At 38.1% G+C, this 15,052-nt stretch overlaps 1 protein-coding gene across 1 annotated transcript in view; it reads left to right on the top strand.

Moving 5' to 3' along the window:
- The first annotated feature begins 3,679 nt into the window (after window positions 1–3,679).
- ADGRG7 (adhesion G protein-coupled receptor G7) overlaps window positions 3,680–15,052 on the top strand; it is an 83,810-nt gene continuing 72,437 nt past the window's right edge. The window contains exon 1 of the mRNA XM_054479872.1: window positions 3,680–4,050. Coding sequence (XP_054335847.1) covers window positions 3,936–4,050 — 115 coding nt within the window. The 5' untranslated portion in view covers window positions 3,680–3,935. The remainder of the gene's footprint in view (window positions 4,051–15,052) is intronic.

The following is a 15,052-nucleotide window of genomic DNA, read 5'->3' on the forward strand; positions in this document are numbered from 1 at the left end:
TATCCTGCCTGGGCTCTGGCATCTCATGCTAGGTCTCCCTCTTATCAATGCTTTCTTTCTTTTTTTTTTTTTGAGACGGAGTCTCTCTCTGTTGCCAGGTTGGAGTGTAATGGCACGATCTCGGCTCACTGCAACCTCCGCCTCCTGGGTTTAAGCAATTCTCCTGCCTCAGCCTCCTGAGTAGCTGGGATTACAGGCATGTGCCACCACACCCAGCTAATTTTTGTATTTTTAGTAGAGATGGGGTTTCACCACGTTGGCCAGGGTGGTCTTGAACTCCTGACCTCAGGTGATCCACCCACCTTGGCCTCCCAAAGTGCCGGGATTACAGGTGTGAGCCACTGCTCTGGCCTATCAATGCTTTCTTTACCACACTGGGACTCTGACACCTACTCTGGGCCACTGCCCCTCTCTACCCCTACCACAGACACCTGCCTTGCTCTTCCTCAGCTAATGACTTCAGAACTGAAATGTTCAGGAAGGGAAGGCGTCAACTGGGTTGTTTAAAATATAAAGAAATGGAAGCCCCATGGTTTGCCCAGAGTCACACAGGAAATTAGTCACAGCATCAGTACAAATCCAGTTCTCCCTGAGCGTAAGTTGGGTGAAGACAGGGATCTTGTCTTTTGTTCACTACTTTATCCTCAGTGCCTAGCACAATGTCTGCATTGAGTAGAATGAAAGAATAAATGAATTATTTCCTGTTTAACTCTTTTCCTTTTCTTCTTTGTCATCTTGATATGTGTGTGTTGCATGTATGTGTAAATACTGGTGACCCTTTACACATTTGTCTCTTATCAGTAGTAATTAATGCCTTTACATAAAGGTCAACATCTTAATTTCTGTGCCTAGGAATTTCTTCAATTCCATGAATTTCTGGAGTTTCTAGCTGGATAGATGGCAAGCCTTATAAACCTTGTCATGTGGCTAAGGACATGGAAGCCCTAAAAAGAAGCAGTCATTACAGCATCCCAGGACTCCAGGACTTCCACCAACTGTGGAAGAGAGGATGTGTGATCACCATCAAAGTTAGTTTTCTAGTCACTGGACTATAATCCCTTCAAAAGATTCAGAACCCTACAAGAGAAAAACACCATCACCAGATGGCGAACTTGAGACCCAGGATCCCTTCCTTCAGTCACACTGTTCAACTAAGACCATTCTGCAGATGACCACACAGGGCCGTGTTTCTAAAGCATATGTTGAAGAACCCTGCCTCTGAGAGATCCTTCTTGAGAAGAGGATTCTGAGTTCAAATAACATCGAGAACATACTTGCATACATGTCTTCTCTAGCAGTTCACTATGGACGTGAGCATTGTGAAGTCTCTAAGAAATGCTAGAGTGGAGAAAAACTGTGTAACTTTGTGTAACCTGGCGTCATCCAAATGTACTTAACCATAAAGCTCCTGTGTAGAATAATACCAGTTTCAGTCTCATTTCCTCATTCATACAAAGGGCAAACACGTTATGTTACCTGGGACTTTTACACAGAGTGAATGAGATAAACATGTGTAAAGTATACAGCACCATCCTTGGTATACACTACACATATGATAGGTGTTAATTCCTTTTCTTAGATTTATTATTTATTGAATACCGTTGTTTTATTATTGAAAAAGTTATATATATTTATTTATAATAATAGAAAGAATACACAAGGCTAAAACCTCGAACCATAAAAGGGATATAAAATTAAAAAACTCTCTCCTACCTCAGATTCCTTAGATTCCCAAGAGGAATTTTTTCATGTACCTTTGCAGACATCTTCTGTGCATATGTATGCAGACATATCAGAAACAGATTTTTAAAAATCTATTCCCAGTAAATGAGGTAATGGGTTTGCATTCATTTGTGTTGTACTTCTGCAGCAGTACTTCTAAGTTCTTCCATTTTGTGCTACCTCAATTTGTTTTTCTGAAATTCTTGGGAGGGGTAAAATTAGGGCCTTATGTTTATAGCAAAACATTTATAAAGTGAATGTCACAGAGAATTGGAAACCCCCATAGTGTTCGGGGGTTAACTAAAGGTCAGTTTAAGTGTAAAGCCTTTTTTGGTAAAGCCTTGCTTAGTACTTCCTGAAGGAATTAATGGGCTGGTATGTAGGTAGTAATGGGCTAGTACATAGGTTTCCAATTTATGATGGTTTTTTTGACTTCTGATTTTTCAGCTTCACCATGGTGCAAAAGCAATACGCATTCAGAAGAAACCATGTTTGGGGTACCCATATAACCATTCTGTTTTTCACTTTCACTACGGTATTCAATAAATCACATGGGATATTCGACACTTTATTATAAAATAGGCTTTGCGATAGATAATTTTTCCCAATTTTATGCTATTGTATGTGTTTTGGGCACATTTAAGGTAGGCTAGCCTAAGCTAGGATGTTCAGCAGGTTAGGTGTATATTTAATGCATTTTGACTTAAGATATTTTTTAACTTAAGGTGGATTTATTGGGATGTAATCTTATTGTAAGTCAAGGAGCACCTGCACTCCATAATAGTTAAATTCGATGATCTTTTATTTTAGCAGTTATGACTTGCCTTATAGGTGGCTGTATCTAGGTATCTCACCCCTGAGAAATTATGAGTTATTTGAGGACCCTGTTCATGTCTTGCACCAATTCAAACACATTAAAGGCATTCAATATGGATTTGATGAAGCAAGGGAGTGTCCAGAGAAGACCAGAGCATCTGTTCTCTCTACCAGAACAAAACTGTGATTGAGGAGGTGAATGTTCTTGTATCTGTTCTTCCATGTAAGGGTAGAAGGTAGGGAAGGAGAACATGGGAGCCTGGGCAGGAGAGGGTCAGAGCTGCATCTATAGAGAGACACCAGTTTGTAGTTACTCTGATGATGTATTAGTTTCCCAGGGCTGCTCTAATAAAGTACCACAAACTGGGTGGCTTGAACAACATAAATTTATTGTCTGACAGTTTGGGTGGCTAGAAGTCTAAAGTCAAGGTGTCAGCAGAGCCAGTTCCTTCTGAGGACTCTCTCTTTGACTTGTAGATGGCCGTCTTCTCTCTCTGTCTCTTCAGATCATCTTTCTGTATTCATGTCTGTGTTCAGATTTCCTCTTCTTATGAGGACACCAGCCATATTGATTAGTGACCAACCTAACAACCTCATTTTAACTTGATCACCTCTGCAGTAACCACATCTCCATATAAGGCCTCATTCTGAGGTACTGAAGGTTAGGACTCCAACATATGAATTTTGGAGGGGACACAATTCAGCCCATAGCAAATGGGTTATCACGCTGGGCTTTAGTGCTTTTCAAGACCCACCCTGTGCCAGTATGCACACTCACCAACTGCATCTGTCAAAATGTAGGCTCCTTAAAGAAATGCAAGCGCTAAAAATCATGTGTGGTGATTGCCATTTATCCTCTTACTGACAACCTAGTTCATTTCCCCGAGAGAGTGTTTTGTGTGGTCTGAAACACCTGCCAGTCTATCTCTGCATATCCTCCCAAGACAAAAACATAGGAAGCTGAGCCATAGGTGACTACTGGCATCCACTGCCTTTGTGATTTCCTCTTTGGTTTCTTCTATTTTGTTCCCTTCCTTCACTCTGTGGCTTGTCTGGGCATTCACTCTTTGACCCTTGTGGCTAGTCCCTCCCCTTCTTCTTTATTGCCCTGAGTTATCTCCCTATTCCCATAACTCTAATCACTTTTTTCACGTTCTCCTTCAGTGAAGGATGAGGAAATTGAAAGCAGAGTAGGCACCTTTTATTAGGAGATTCAAACTGCATCCTACTGGATTAGCCTCAAAAGTCCTAAAATATAAAGACATCTGTCTGACAGATCACTGAGGGGAGGACTTGTTTTTCTGTTTTAGAATAGTTTCTGATTAAACTTTTTAGCTCAAGAAGAAAAGAAGCTAGTTGTTTCTCACCCAGGATTGGATTTGTGGTTTGGCTTCACCATGGCTTCCTGCCGTGCCTGGAACCTTAGGGTGCTGGTGGCTGTTGTGTGTGGACTACTGACTGGCATCATTTTGGGACTGGGCATCTGGAGGATTGTGATCAGGATCCAAAGAGGTAATGTTGTCCTGCTATGTTTAACTCAGAGTAAGAGAAGGCATGGGACCTCTGTCCCTGCCACCCGATGCACAAGTACTGGGAGGTACCTTGTCCAGTCTGAGGCATTCCACCAAGGTGCCATTTATGGGATATAAAAGACCAAGTCAGTTAAGCCTAGCAGATGGTTGAATAGAAATGAATAGGTGTGGGTGTGAGTGGGCAGGAGGAAGAGTGACGTAACTGAATTGGCCTCTTTATGCTCTTTTAATTCCAGACTGAAGTGGTAGAAGAGTAATAATTAAAACAATTAGTAACACACGTTTAGGTCTGTTTGGCTAAATTCAGGAAAGGGTAAATCGTTATGAACAAGGACACACACATGCATCAAACACATACACACACGTGCATAACACACATACAATCAAACATACACAGAATGGAATTTCATTTTAAGAGAGAAGTTAAAGAAACTCATCACTAAGGTTTAAGTGAAATGATCTCATGGTTTGCACACAAATTTCCCACTTTCCAGATGTAGGAATCTAATCAAAAATTTAAAAACCATTTTTAAATGACTTTCCTGATTATTCAACAAACATTTGTTAGTCCCCCGCTGTGTGCCAGAGCTGGCCTGGAAAAGGAGGACCTGGGAGGGGAAGTAGTGAGTAAAACAATGATGTTAAAGACAAGCCTGCTGGAACTCAGAACGCAAAATTTCAATGATCCTAATGCTGGATCCCTTGGGCTGTAGAGCTTCTCCATAAAGGAATTCAATGTTGGATGGGCTACATACTCCCTTTCGTGAAAATCAGAGAAAGCTTCTAATGAAACAATAAATAAGGGTAAATAATGCCGATCGGGAAAGGCAGCAGGAGAGGCAGTATGCCCTCTGAGCAGGTAACTGGGGAGGACAGAAGGTTGGCGAGCTAGCAGGAGCATGGAGCATGGCTGCAAAGATCCACTGTTGAAGACCAACAGAGGGATCTGACATACTGGCTGCTGATGGAGTGGTAGCTGGGGATGGATCTGTCCTCCCCCTACCCCACCGCCCTAACCAGTATTTAGAGAATACTGTATCAATAGTATTTAGAGAAATAGAATGAGAAAATTTACCAGAACAAAAATAGTAAAATTTAAACTTGGAGCAAATGTGTTTTTGTTTGTTTGTTTAAGGTTGTAAAATAGTTTCATTCAGGTTAAAAAATTATGAACTATGGATTTTATCCCATTAAGGCTGCCAAATTTATAAGACCTCATTTAAAGGGCATACTTCACGAAGTTTTGTTTGTTTTTCCTTCCTTCCTTCTTTCTTTCTTTCCTTCTATCTTTCCTTCTTTCTTTCCTTCTTTCCTTCCTTCCTCCTTCCTTCCTTCCTCCTTCCTTCCTTCCTTCCCTCCCTTCCTTTTTTCATTTATGTAAGTGACATCTATTTTTAAAGGGAAATTTATGGTGACTTATAAAGGACACAGTTATAGCAAAACCATTAAAAACAAGGACCAAAGTACAAAAACAACATGAGAAAGAGTGCAGGATGGGGGACAGAAATCATGAAAGTTCAAGACTTGGGGGGAGTTGCTTAAAATAAATACAAAATATATTCCTGAAGTTTCTGAGTACTAAGATACAAAAGGAGGCATAATAAGTAATAAAGATCCCATGTCTAACAGTAGAGGCATACCAGCTCCTCAAAAAGACAAACTTTTCTCTTGTTCTGAGCAGCATTTTTCAATTGGCTGTTTATATAAGGGATATCTCTTAGCTTTGGGGTAAACCCAATGGAAGAGGAGAGGGTTCTCACTGTCATTAAAAAAAAAAGAGTGGAAGACTGGCACCATTTGCTGTAACTATTTTGCCTTGTACATTTTATTGAGAATGCGTTTGAGTTAGTAAATTCTGTTTCTTTTCACTTCACTCCACTCCACTCTACTCCATTTTTTTTTATCCTATCCCATCCCATCCTATGTAATTGTTGAATATTCTTGCTTGGGGTCCTTTATTCAGGTTTAGACATAAATTGTTTTTACATTTTTTTTTAAGGGGGAGAGAGGTCACACATATCTCTGAGAAACTGATGAAAGCTATAAATGTCTTAGTAGGGAAAATATAAACACACAAAATTTTGCATAAATTAATTTTATTGCATTCAAAATTTATTTTGAATAATTACTCCAGGCTGGAGTAACATATATAAATTAAGAGGACATAAAAATTAAGTCTCTCTCACTTTTATTTTTCTTGAAAAAGTAATGGCCTCATTGTGAAAAATAAAAAAAATTTCAAATTCGGCTCTGAGTAAATTTCAGAAAGAAGTTACTCTGATTTGGCAGTAAACACTGATGTACAACAATATTTATGCTATTTATGCATTTAATTATTATAATACCTATAGTTTTAAAAATTCTTACTATGTTCTAGGTACTATGCTAAAAACTTAGAGCAAATCTCAGTTTTGCCAGAACTCCACCCTTTTCACATTGGGCATTCTGCATAGAAAAACACAAGAAGCAGTATAGCTTTTGGGCCCCTTCACTCTTGATGATGAAAGTAAAATGGAAACATAATTAAGCTTTGTTATATTTCTTCCCATTGGCGTTATCCAACTTGTGCTAAGCCTGATATAATCATAGATAGATGTCCACAATCATAATGGTAGAAAATGTTTTCTTTAACTCCTCTCAAAGGGAGAGTATCTGAACCTCAAAACACATCAGTAGTGCCTTATTTGACCATATTCTACACCTCTCCTGGTTCATAGAATTTCCTGCTCTTTGCCACCAGGACTGTTTTTTTCTTTATCCTCGCTTATCTCCAGATATTCTAACCTTCATTCTCTATCACAGAATACACCTGTTCTTCAGTCCTGCAATATTTCAGGACGTTGAAATATTCCCAAACCCCAAGGTCTGACTTCATAGCATTGATAATTTTTGTTGTTGTTGTTGTTTTATTTTTGTTTTGAGATGGAGTCTCGTTCTGTCTCCAGGCTGGACTGTGGTGGCATATCTCGGCTCACTGCAACCTCTGCCTTCTGAGTTCAAGCGATTCTCCTGCCTCAGCCTCCCGAGTAGCTGGGACTACAGGCACCCACCACCACGCTTGGCTAATTTTTGTATTTTTAGTAGAGATGTGGTATCACCATGCTGACCACGCTGGTCTCAAACGCCTGACCTCAAGTGATCTGCCCGCCTCGACCTCCCAAAGTGCTGGGATTACAGGCGTGAGCCACCGCACCTGGCCTGATAATTCTTACGCTGTGGAAAATACAGGTTGTTGTGAAAGGTCAATGAGAGTTTATTGTTTGTCAAAAAATAATCTGACCATAGATACTTGGCTTTAATTTCACTCAATTACAGTACTGCTTTCAGAGGCAAACTCAATAAATCTAACTCATGTGAATGTTCCTGGAGGATATTTGCATTTGGGGGTTTAAAAAAAAAAAGAGTCCAGAGTAGTGTTTTCTGGAGGGAGAAAGTTGGTTTTAGGCAGCTATAGTGTTCTTTTGTCTTAATCCTGGTGTTGTAAATCTTTCTTCTGCTCCTTAACCGGTCTTCCTTCTTGCTTCCTCACATAACCACCCCCTAAATTAAAAAAAAAAGTCTATTAAAGGGAAGGGATTTTTTAAATAAATTTATTCCAGTTTGGCTATGTAATTGGCTGAGGGGCATGGATTATTTTAACATCAGAATCAGTGATGTTTAAAGTGTTGATTCCATTTTAAAAGTTACTTTCTTGAACTAACGGGCTAGAATCTTGGCTTAGTGGATTATTCCTGGATTTCAAGGTATTAGATATTTTTACTCGAAATTCTGGATATCTCCACCACTTGTTGTTCTTTGATGACACAAATGTTGATGATCTAACATGGAATATAGTGGTTAAAATGGACACGTGAGAGTATAGGGGAAAATGTACAACAGTAGGAGAAAGAAAACTCTGGGGCCAAACTGCCTGAGTTTAGATCCCAATAATGCCCCTCACTAGCTTTGAGGAAATTAGTAACTTTGAGCAAATTATTCAACATTTTTGAGTCTCAGTTTTCCTACCTATTATGTGCATAGTAGTAAACCCATGAGGCTTAAATGAGTCAATACATTAAAAAGTTTAAGATGATGTCTAGGACATTGTAAGTACTCAATAATTGTTGGCTGCTATCCTCTAGGTATTTTTAGATAATTCAGTGCAGAGCATAGTTTTCTCCACTCCCTGGTTTATACCTTGAATAGATACCATTGACCTAGTTTGGACCTTTGGATTGAGACTCAAATTATCAATCCAAAATTTTACAATAGGTTTAATCATTAAGTTCAATGGACTAGCTCAAAACAGAAACAGAAACAGTTCTAAGAACTGGCACATCTTCCTGCATTTGCCTTTCAATACTTATGCTACACTGTACCATCAGGAAAAATGTTTATTAAAATATTTAGCCATGCATACCAAAGTATAATAAGAATTAAAAAAGGAAAAATTATTTAACCAGTTTATTGAAATATTTAACCAGGTAGTTAATACTGGACAAATTTTACCTTAAATAAAGACTATATGTATTTTATTTGTACAAATCTTTCAGGGTTTTTATCTTTACAACCAGAATAAACTTTCCCAAACATTGTCCTCTCATTTAAGAGTTAACTTTGATGAGTTTGTCACCAAACTATTTCAAATTAGGACAAATGAGAGATGCCTGGATTTTAAACCCCAAAAGACTAAGCTAGGCACTAGAAAGGATCTGCAGATGAAATTTCTTAGACTAAGGAAATACGTTTTTATTTCCCTACTTATTAAAATCAAACTTTCCAAAACAGACTCTAATTTTTTCTAGGAGAAGAAATTAATATTTTTTATTTGGAATCTTTAATATTATTTTATGCTACTTTCTCAAGCAGCATGTATGTGTTGTATATGTTCTGTATTTAAACTTCCAAGATGTGTATTAAAAGCATTGAAAATGTGTAGTAAAAGCATTGAAAATAGGGCTAGTAATTCTAGAAATACTACTTTGTACAATTTAAAAGAATATAGGAAAATTATTATTATCATACTGGTGTTAAAAAAGAAAAATATTGCTATTAAATATATTCCAAAATATGGCGCCTCAGATAAAAGGAAGCTGATGCTGCCTGTTGCAATCAATGGTAAAGGCAGGCACTGTGAGGAAGGAGCAGAAGCACTTGATCAGTTACAAGGAGATCTGAGTCTAGCACCTGCTCTGCTACCAATTAATTACTGATCTGGAACTAATCACTCAGCCTTTATGTAGAATGAAGGGGTTGGGTTGATGAATAACTAATGTCACTTTTTTTCAAGATCATAATTCTAAAACTGGTTATATGATATGAACAAGCCACTTAATCTTTCTGAGTCTGACTTTCTTTAGGTAAAAATACAGTCTTAAAGATACCAGTACTATTTTTGCTGTATTTTGTGGGTAATTTAGGTATTTCAGAGGCTAGAGTCTTGAAGTGCATAGCACAAGTTGTTAAACAGGTGATTGTGACAGAGGAGTTGTTAGTTCAACTTGGACTAGATATCCTCAACCAAGATGCAATTGGCAAAGAAGCCAGTCAGCAAATGTTTGTTGAGTACCTTCTATTCAACAGCATTGTGCTAGGATTTGAAGATATGGACCAAGACCCTTGTTCTAAAAATTGGCAAATTACTCCTTAACTTTAAGAAATGACTCTTGACTTACAGCAAAAGGACAGAAGGAGTAGACATGGATGGATCTCCTTCTTGTTTACAAACATAGAAGTTATAAATAAAATATGACAATAATTCAAATATGCAAGCAGGCTTTCTTTCTTGAAGAAAAATCACAAGTGGCAGAAATAAAGAGTAAAGTCAATACTATGAGGGGGAGCAAGCACTGGTGCAATTTCAGTGCATTCGGGGGGACAGGAGGCATGATTTCTATGCTGTGTGAAGCAAGGGAGCTGGACCTGAGCCACCAGCAAAATACCTAAGCCTTAAGGAGTAGGATCAACCAAGAAAAGAAGATTAGAAAAATTTTACTCACTAGCCCAAAGAAGCATTAAATAACACTATCATCTGTTCAGAGCCATAAGTAAGGAAATAAAAGTCACTACCAGTAATTGAAATCCCAGGCTTTACAATCTAAATCTGTCCTACGTATACAGTATTGAAATCTCCAAAAATAATCCTAATACTAGTTCAAGACTACTACTGACGGTGCCCCAGGATTGTAAAAGAAGTAATCAAGAAATTTTCCTGTAGAAATATTTCCACAAACAAGACCCATAAAAGTCTCATGGAAGAATAATAAATAAGATAAAGATGAGTTTACAATGCAAAATTACATGCGAACCAGGATGCTGGAGAGACATCAGACGTCATCAAAAGGATTAACCCTCCCAGAATTGGATATAACAAAACAATCTGAAAGAGAATATAAAATATGTTTAACAAGATTAAACCTTTAAAATACAGGAGAAAAATTAAAAAGGAAAAATACAGTATTTTAAAAAGAATAGGAGAATTTGAAAAAGAACCAAATAATACTTTTAAAATGGAAAATATGGTAATGATAAAAAAAATTAACGAGTGATTTAAAAGGAGGTTAGAAATCATTAAGGTGCTGAGCATGGTGATTCATGCCTGTATTCCCAGCATGTGGGGGGTCAGGCTGGAGTGTCACTTGAAGCCAAGAGTTTGAGAGCAACCTTGGCAACGTAGCAAGACCTCATCTCTGCAAAACACAAAATATTATTTAAAAAATAGCCAGGTGTGGTGGCACCTGCCTGTAGTCTCAGCTATTCGGGAGACTATGGCAGAAGGATCCCTGGAGCCCAGGAGATGGAGGCTATAGTGAGCTATGATTACACCTCTGCACTCCAACCTGGGTGACAGAGGGAGATCCTGTCTCTACAAAACAAACAAATAAAGTCCCCCTCCACACCCTAATAATTACAGAGAAAACTAGGGAATGGAAAAGAAAGCTAGGAAACTGTAATTCAACATAGTAATGTAAAGAGATGTTAACAATAATGAGATTAAAAAAATTGATGTATAGAAGGCTAAAGTCCAACAGGGTCTACGAGATATTTCAGAAGAGAATAGAAAATATGGGAGAAGCAACTCTTAAAGAAGTAATAACTAAAAAGTTTTCTCGATTGAAGAATGACTTTTCAAGTAGGAAAAGCAAAAGCAAACCACATCATGGTAAAATTGCAGAACATCAGATAAAGAAAATTTAAAAGATGGTTATAGAAAAAAGAGTCCCCCAAAATAAATAAAAATTGGAAAATAATATTTTCTTTATTTTTTTATTTTTATTTTTCATTATATAAGTATTAGGGTACATATGCACAACGTGCAGGTTAGTTACATATGTATACATGTGCCATGTTGGTGTGCTGCACCCATTAACTCGTCATTTAACATTAGGTATATCTCCTAATGCTATCCCTTCCCCCTCCTCCCACCCCACAACAGGCCCTGGTGTGTGATGTTCCCCTTCTTCTGTCCATGTGTTCTCATTGTTCAATTCCCACCTATGAGTGAGAACATGCGCTTCTTGGTTTTTTGTCCTTGTGATAGTTTGCTGAGAATGATGGTTTCCAGCTTCATCCATGTCCCTACAATGGACATGAACTCACCATTTTTTATGGCTGCGTAGTATTCCATGGTGTATATGTGCCACATCTTCTTAATCCAGTCTATCATTGTTGGACATTTGGCTTGGTTCCAAGTCTTTGCTATTGTGAATAGTGTCACAATAAGCATACATTCATGTGTCTTTATAGCAGCATGATTTATAATCCTTTGGGTATATATCCAGTAATGGGATGGCTGGGTCAAATATTTCTAGTTCTAGATCCCTGAGGAATCACCACACTGACTTCCACAATGGTTGAACTAGTTTACAGTCCCACCAACAGTGTAAAAGTGTTCCTATTTCTCCACATCCTCTCCAGCACCTGTTGTTTCCTGACTTTTTAATGATCGCCATTCTAACTGGTGTGAGATGGTATCTCATTGTGGTTTTGATTTGCATTTCTCTGATGGCCAGTGATGATGAGCATTTTTTCATGTGTCTTTTGGCTGCATAAATGTCTTCTTTTGAGAAATATCTGTTCATATCCTTTGCCCACTTTTTGATGGGGTTGTTTGTTTTTTTCTTGTAAATTTGTTTAAGTTCATTGTAGATTCTGGATATTAGCCCTTGGTTAGATGAGTAGATTGCAAAAATTTTCTCCCATTGTGTAGGTTGCCTGTTCACTCTGATGGTAGTTTCTTTTGCTGTGCAGAAGCTCTTTAGTTTAATGAGATCCCATTTGTCAATTTTGGCTTTTGTTGCCATTGCTTTTGGTGTTTTAGACATGAAGTCCTTGCCCATGCCTATGTCCTGAATGGTATTGCCTAGGTTTTCTTCTAGGGTTTTTATGGTTTTAGGTCTAACATGTAAGTCTTTAATCCATCTTGAATTAATTTTTGTATAAGGTGTAAGGAAGGGATCCAGTTTCAGCTTTCTATGTATGGCTAGCCAGTTTTCCCAGCACCATTTATTAAATAGGGAATCAATTCCCCATTTCTGGTTTTTGTCAGGTTTGTCAAAGATCAGATGGTTGTAGATGTGTGGTGTTATTTCTGAGGTCTTTGTTCTGTTCCATTGGTCTATATCTCTGTTTTGGTACCAGTACCATGCTGTTTTGGTTACTGTAGCCTTGTAGTATAGTTTGAAGTCAGGTAGCGTGATACCTCCAGCTTAGTTCTTTTGGCTTAGGAGTGACTTGGCAATGCGGGCTCTTTTTTGGTTGCATATGAACTTTAAAGTAGTTTTTTCCAGTTCTATGAAGAAAGTCATTGGTAGCTTGATGGGGATGGCATTGAATCTATAAATTACCTTGGGCAGTATGGCCGTTTTCACGATATTGAGTCTTCCTACCCATGAGCATGGAATGTTCTTCTATTTGTTTGTATCCTCTTTTATTTCATTGAGCAGTGGTTTGTAGTTCTCCTTGAAGAGGTCCTTCACCTCCCTTGTAAGTTGGATTCCTAGGTATTTTATTCTCTTTGAAGCAATTGTGAATGGGAGTTCACTCATGATTTGGCTCTCTGTTTGTCTGTTATTGGTGGATAAGAATGCTTGTGATTTTTGTACATTGATTTTGTATCCTGAGACTTTGCTGACATTGCCTATCAGCTTAAGGAGATTTTGGGCTGAGACGGTGGGGTTTTCTAGATATACAATCATGTCATAGTAAAGCACTCTTCAGCAAATGTAAAAGAACAGAAATTATAACAAACTGTCTCTCAGACCACAGTGTAATCAAACTAGAACTCAGGGTTAAGAAACTCACTCGAAACTGCTCAACTACGTGGAAACTCAACAACCTGCTCCTGAATGACTACTGGGTACATAATGAAATGAAGGCAGAAATAAAGATATTCTTTGAAACCAACCAGAACAAAGACACAACATACCAGAATCTCTGGGACACATTCAAAGCAGTGTGTACAGGGAAATTTATAGCACTAAATGCCCACAATAGAAAGCAGGAAAGATCTAAAATTGACACCTTAACATCACAATTAAAAGAACTAGAGAAGCGAGAGCAAACACATTCAAAAGCTAGCAGAAGGCAAGAAATAACTAAGATCAGAGCAGAACTGAAGGAAACAGAGACACAAAAAACCCTTCAAAAAATCAATGAATCCAGGAGCTGGTTTTTTGAAAGGATCAACAAAATTGATAGACCGCTAGCAAGACTAATAAAGAAAAAAAGAGAAAAGAATCAAATAGACGCAATAAAAAATGATAAAGGGGATATCACCACCGATCCCACAGAAATACAAACTACCGTCAGAGAATACTATAAACACCTCTACGCAAATAAACTAGAAAATGTAGAGGAAATGGATAAATTCCTTGACACATACACTCTCCCAAGACTAAACCGGGAAGAAGTTGAATCCCTGAATAAACCAATAACAGGCTCTGAAATTGAGGCAATAATTAATAGCTTACCAACCAAAAAAAGTCCAGGACCAGATGGATTCACAACCGAATTCTACCAGAGGTACAAGGAGGAGCTGGTACCATTCCTTCTGAAACTATTCCAATCAATAGAAAAAGAGGGAATCCTCCCTAACTCATTTTATGAGGCCAGCATTATCCTGGTACCAAAGCCTGGCAGAGACACAACCAAAAAAGAGAATTTTAGACCAATATCCCTGATGAACATCGATGCAAAAATCCTCAATAAAATACTGGCAAACTGAATCCAGTAGCACATCAAAAAGCTTATCCACCATGATCAAGTGGGCTTCATCCCTGGGATGCAAGGCTGGTTCAACATACGCAAATCAATAAACGTAATCCAGCTTATAAACAGAACAAATGACAAAAACCATATGATTATCTCAATAGATGCAGAAAAGGCTTTTGACAAAATTCAACAACGCTTCATGCTAAAAACTCTCAATATATTAGGTATTGATCGGACGTATCTCAAAATAATAAGAGCTATCTATGACAAACCCACAGCCAATATCATACTGAATGGGCAAAAACTGGAAGCATTCCCTTTGAAAACTGGCACAAGACAGGGCTGCCCTCTCTCACCACTCCTATTCAACATAGTGTTGGAAGTTCTGGCCAGGACAATCAGGCAGGAGAAGGAAATAAAGGGCATTCAATTAGAAAAATAATATTTTCAAAGTGTTGTCAACCCAGAATTCCTACCTTATCAAATTGACAATCAACAGTGAGAGAAAAATAGAAGCATTTTCAGATAAACACTGGAGAATCTGTCACTCACAGACCCTGGCTGAAAGAATTATTAAATCATATACATCAAAAAGCAAGAAATTGAACCCAGAAGAAAGAAAATGCAATACAGACACACCTTGTTTTATTGCGCTTCACTTTATTGCACATCATAGATATTGTGTTTTTTTTCTTTTTACAACTGGAGGTTTTGTGGCAACTCTGTGTCAAGCAGGTCTGCTGGTCCCATTTTTCCAACAGCATGCGCTCGCTTCATGTCTCTGTGTCAGT

This window comes from Pongo pygmaeus, chromosome 2, assembly GCF_028885625.2.
Source record: "Pongo pygmaeus isolate AG05252 chromosome 2, NHGRI_mPonPyg2-v2.0_pri, whole genome shotgun sequence".
Taxonomy (NCBI): domain Eukaryota; kingdom Metazoa; phylum Chordata; class Mammalia; order Primates; family Hominidae; genus Pongo; species Pongo pygmaeus.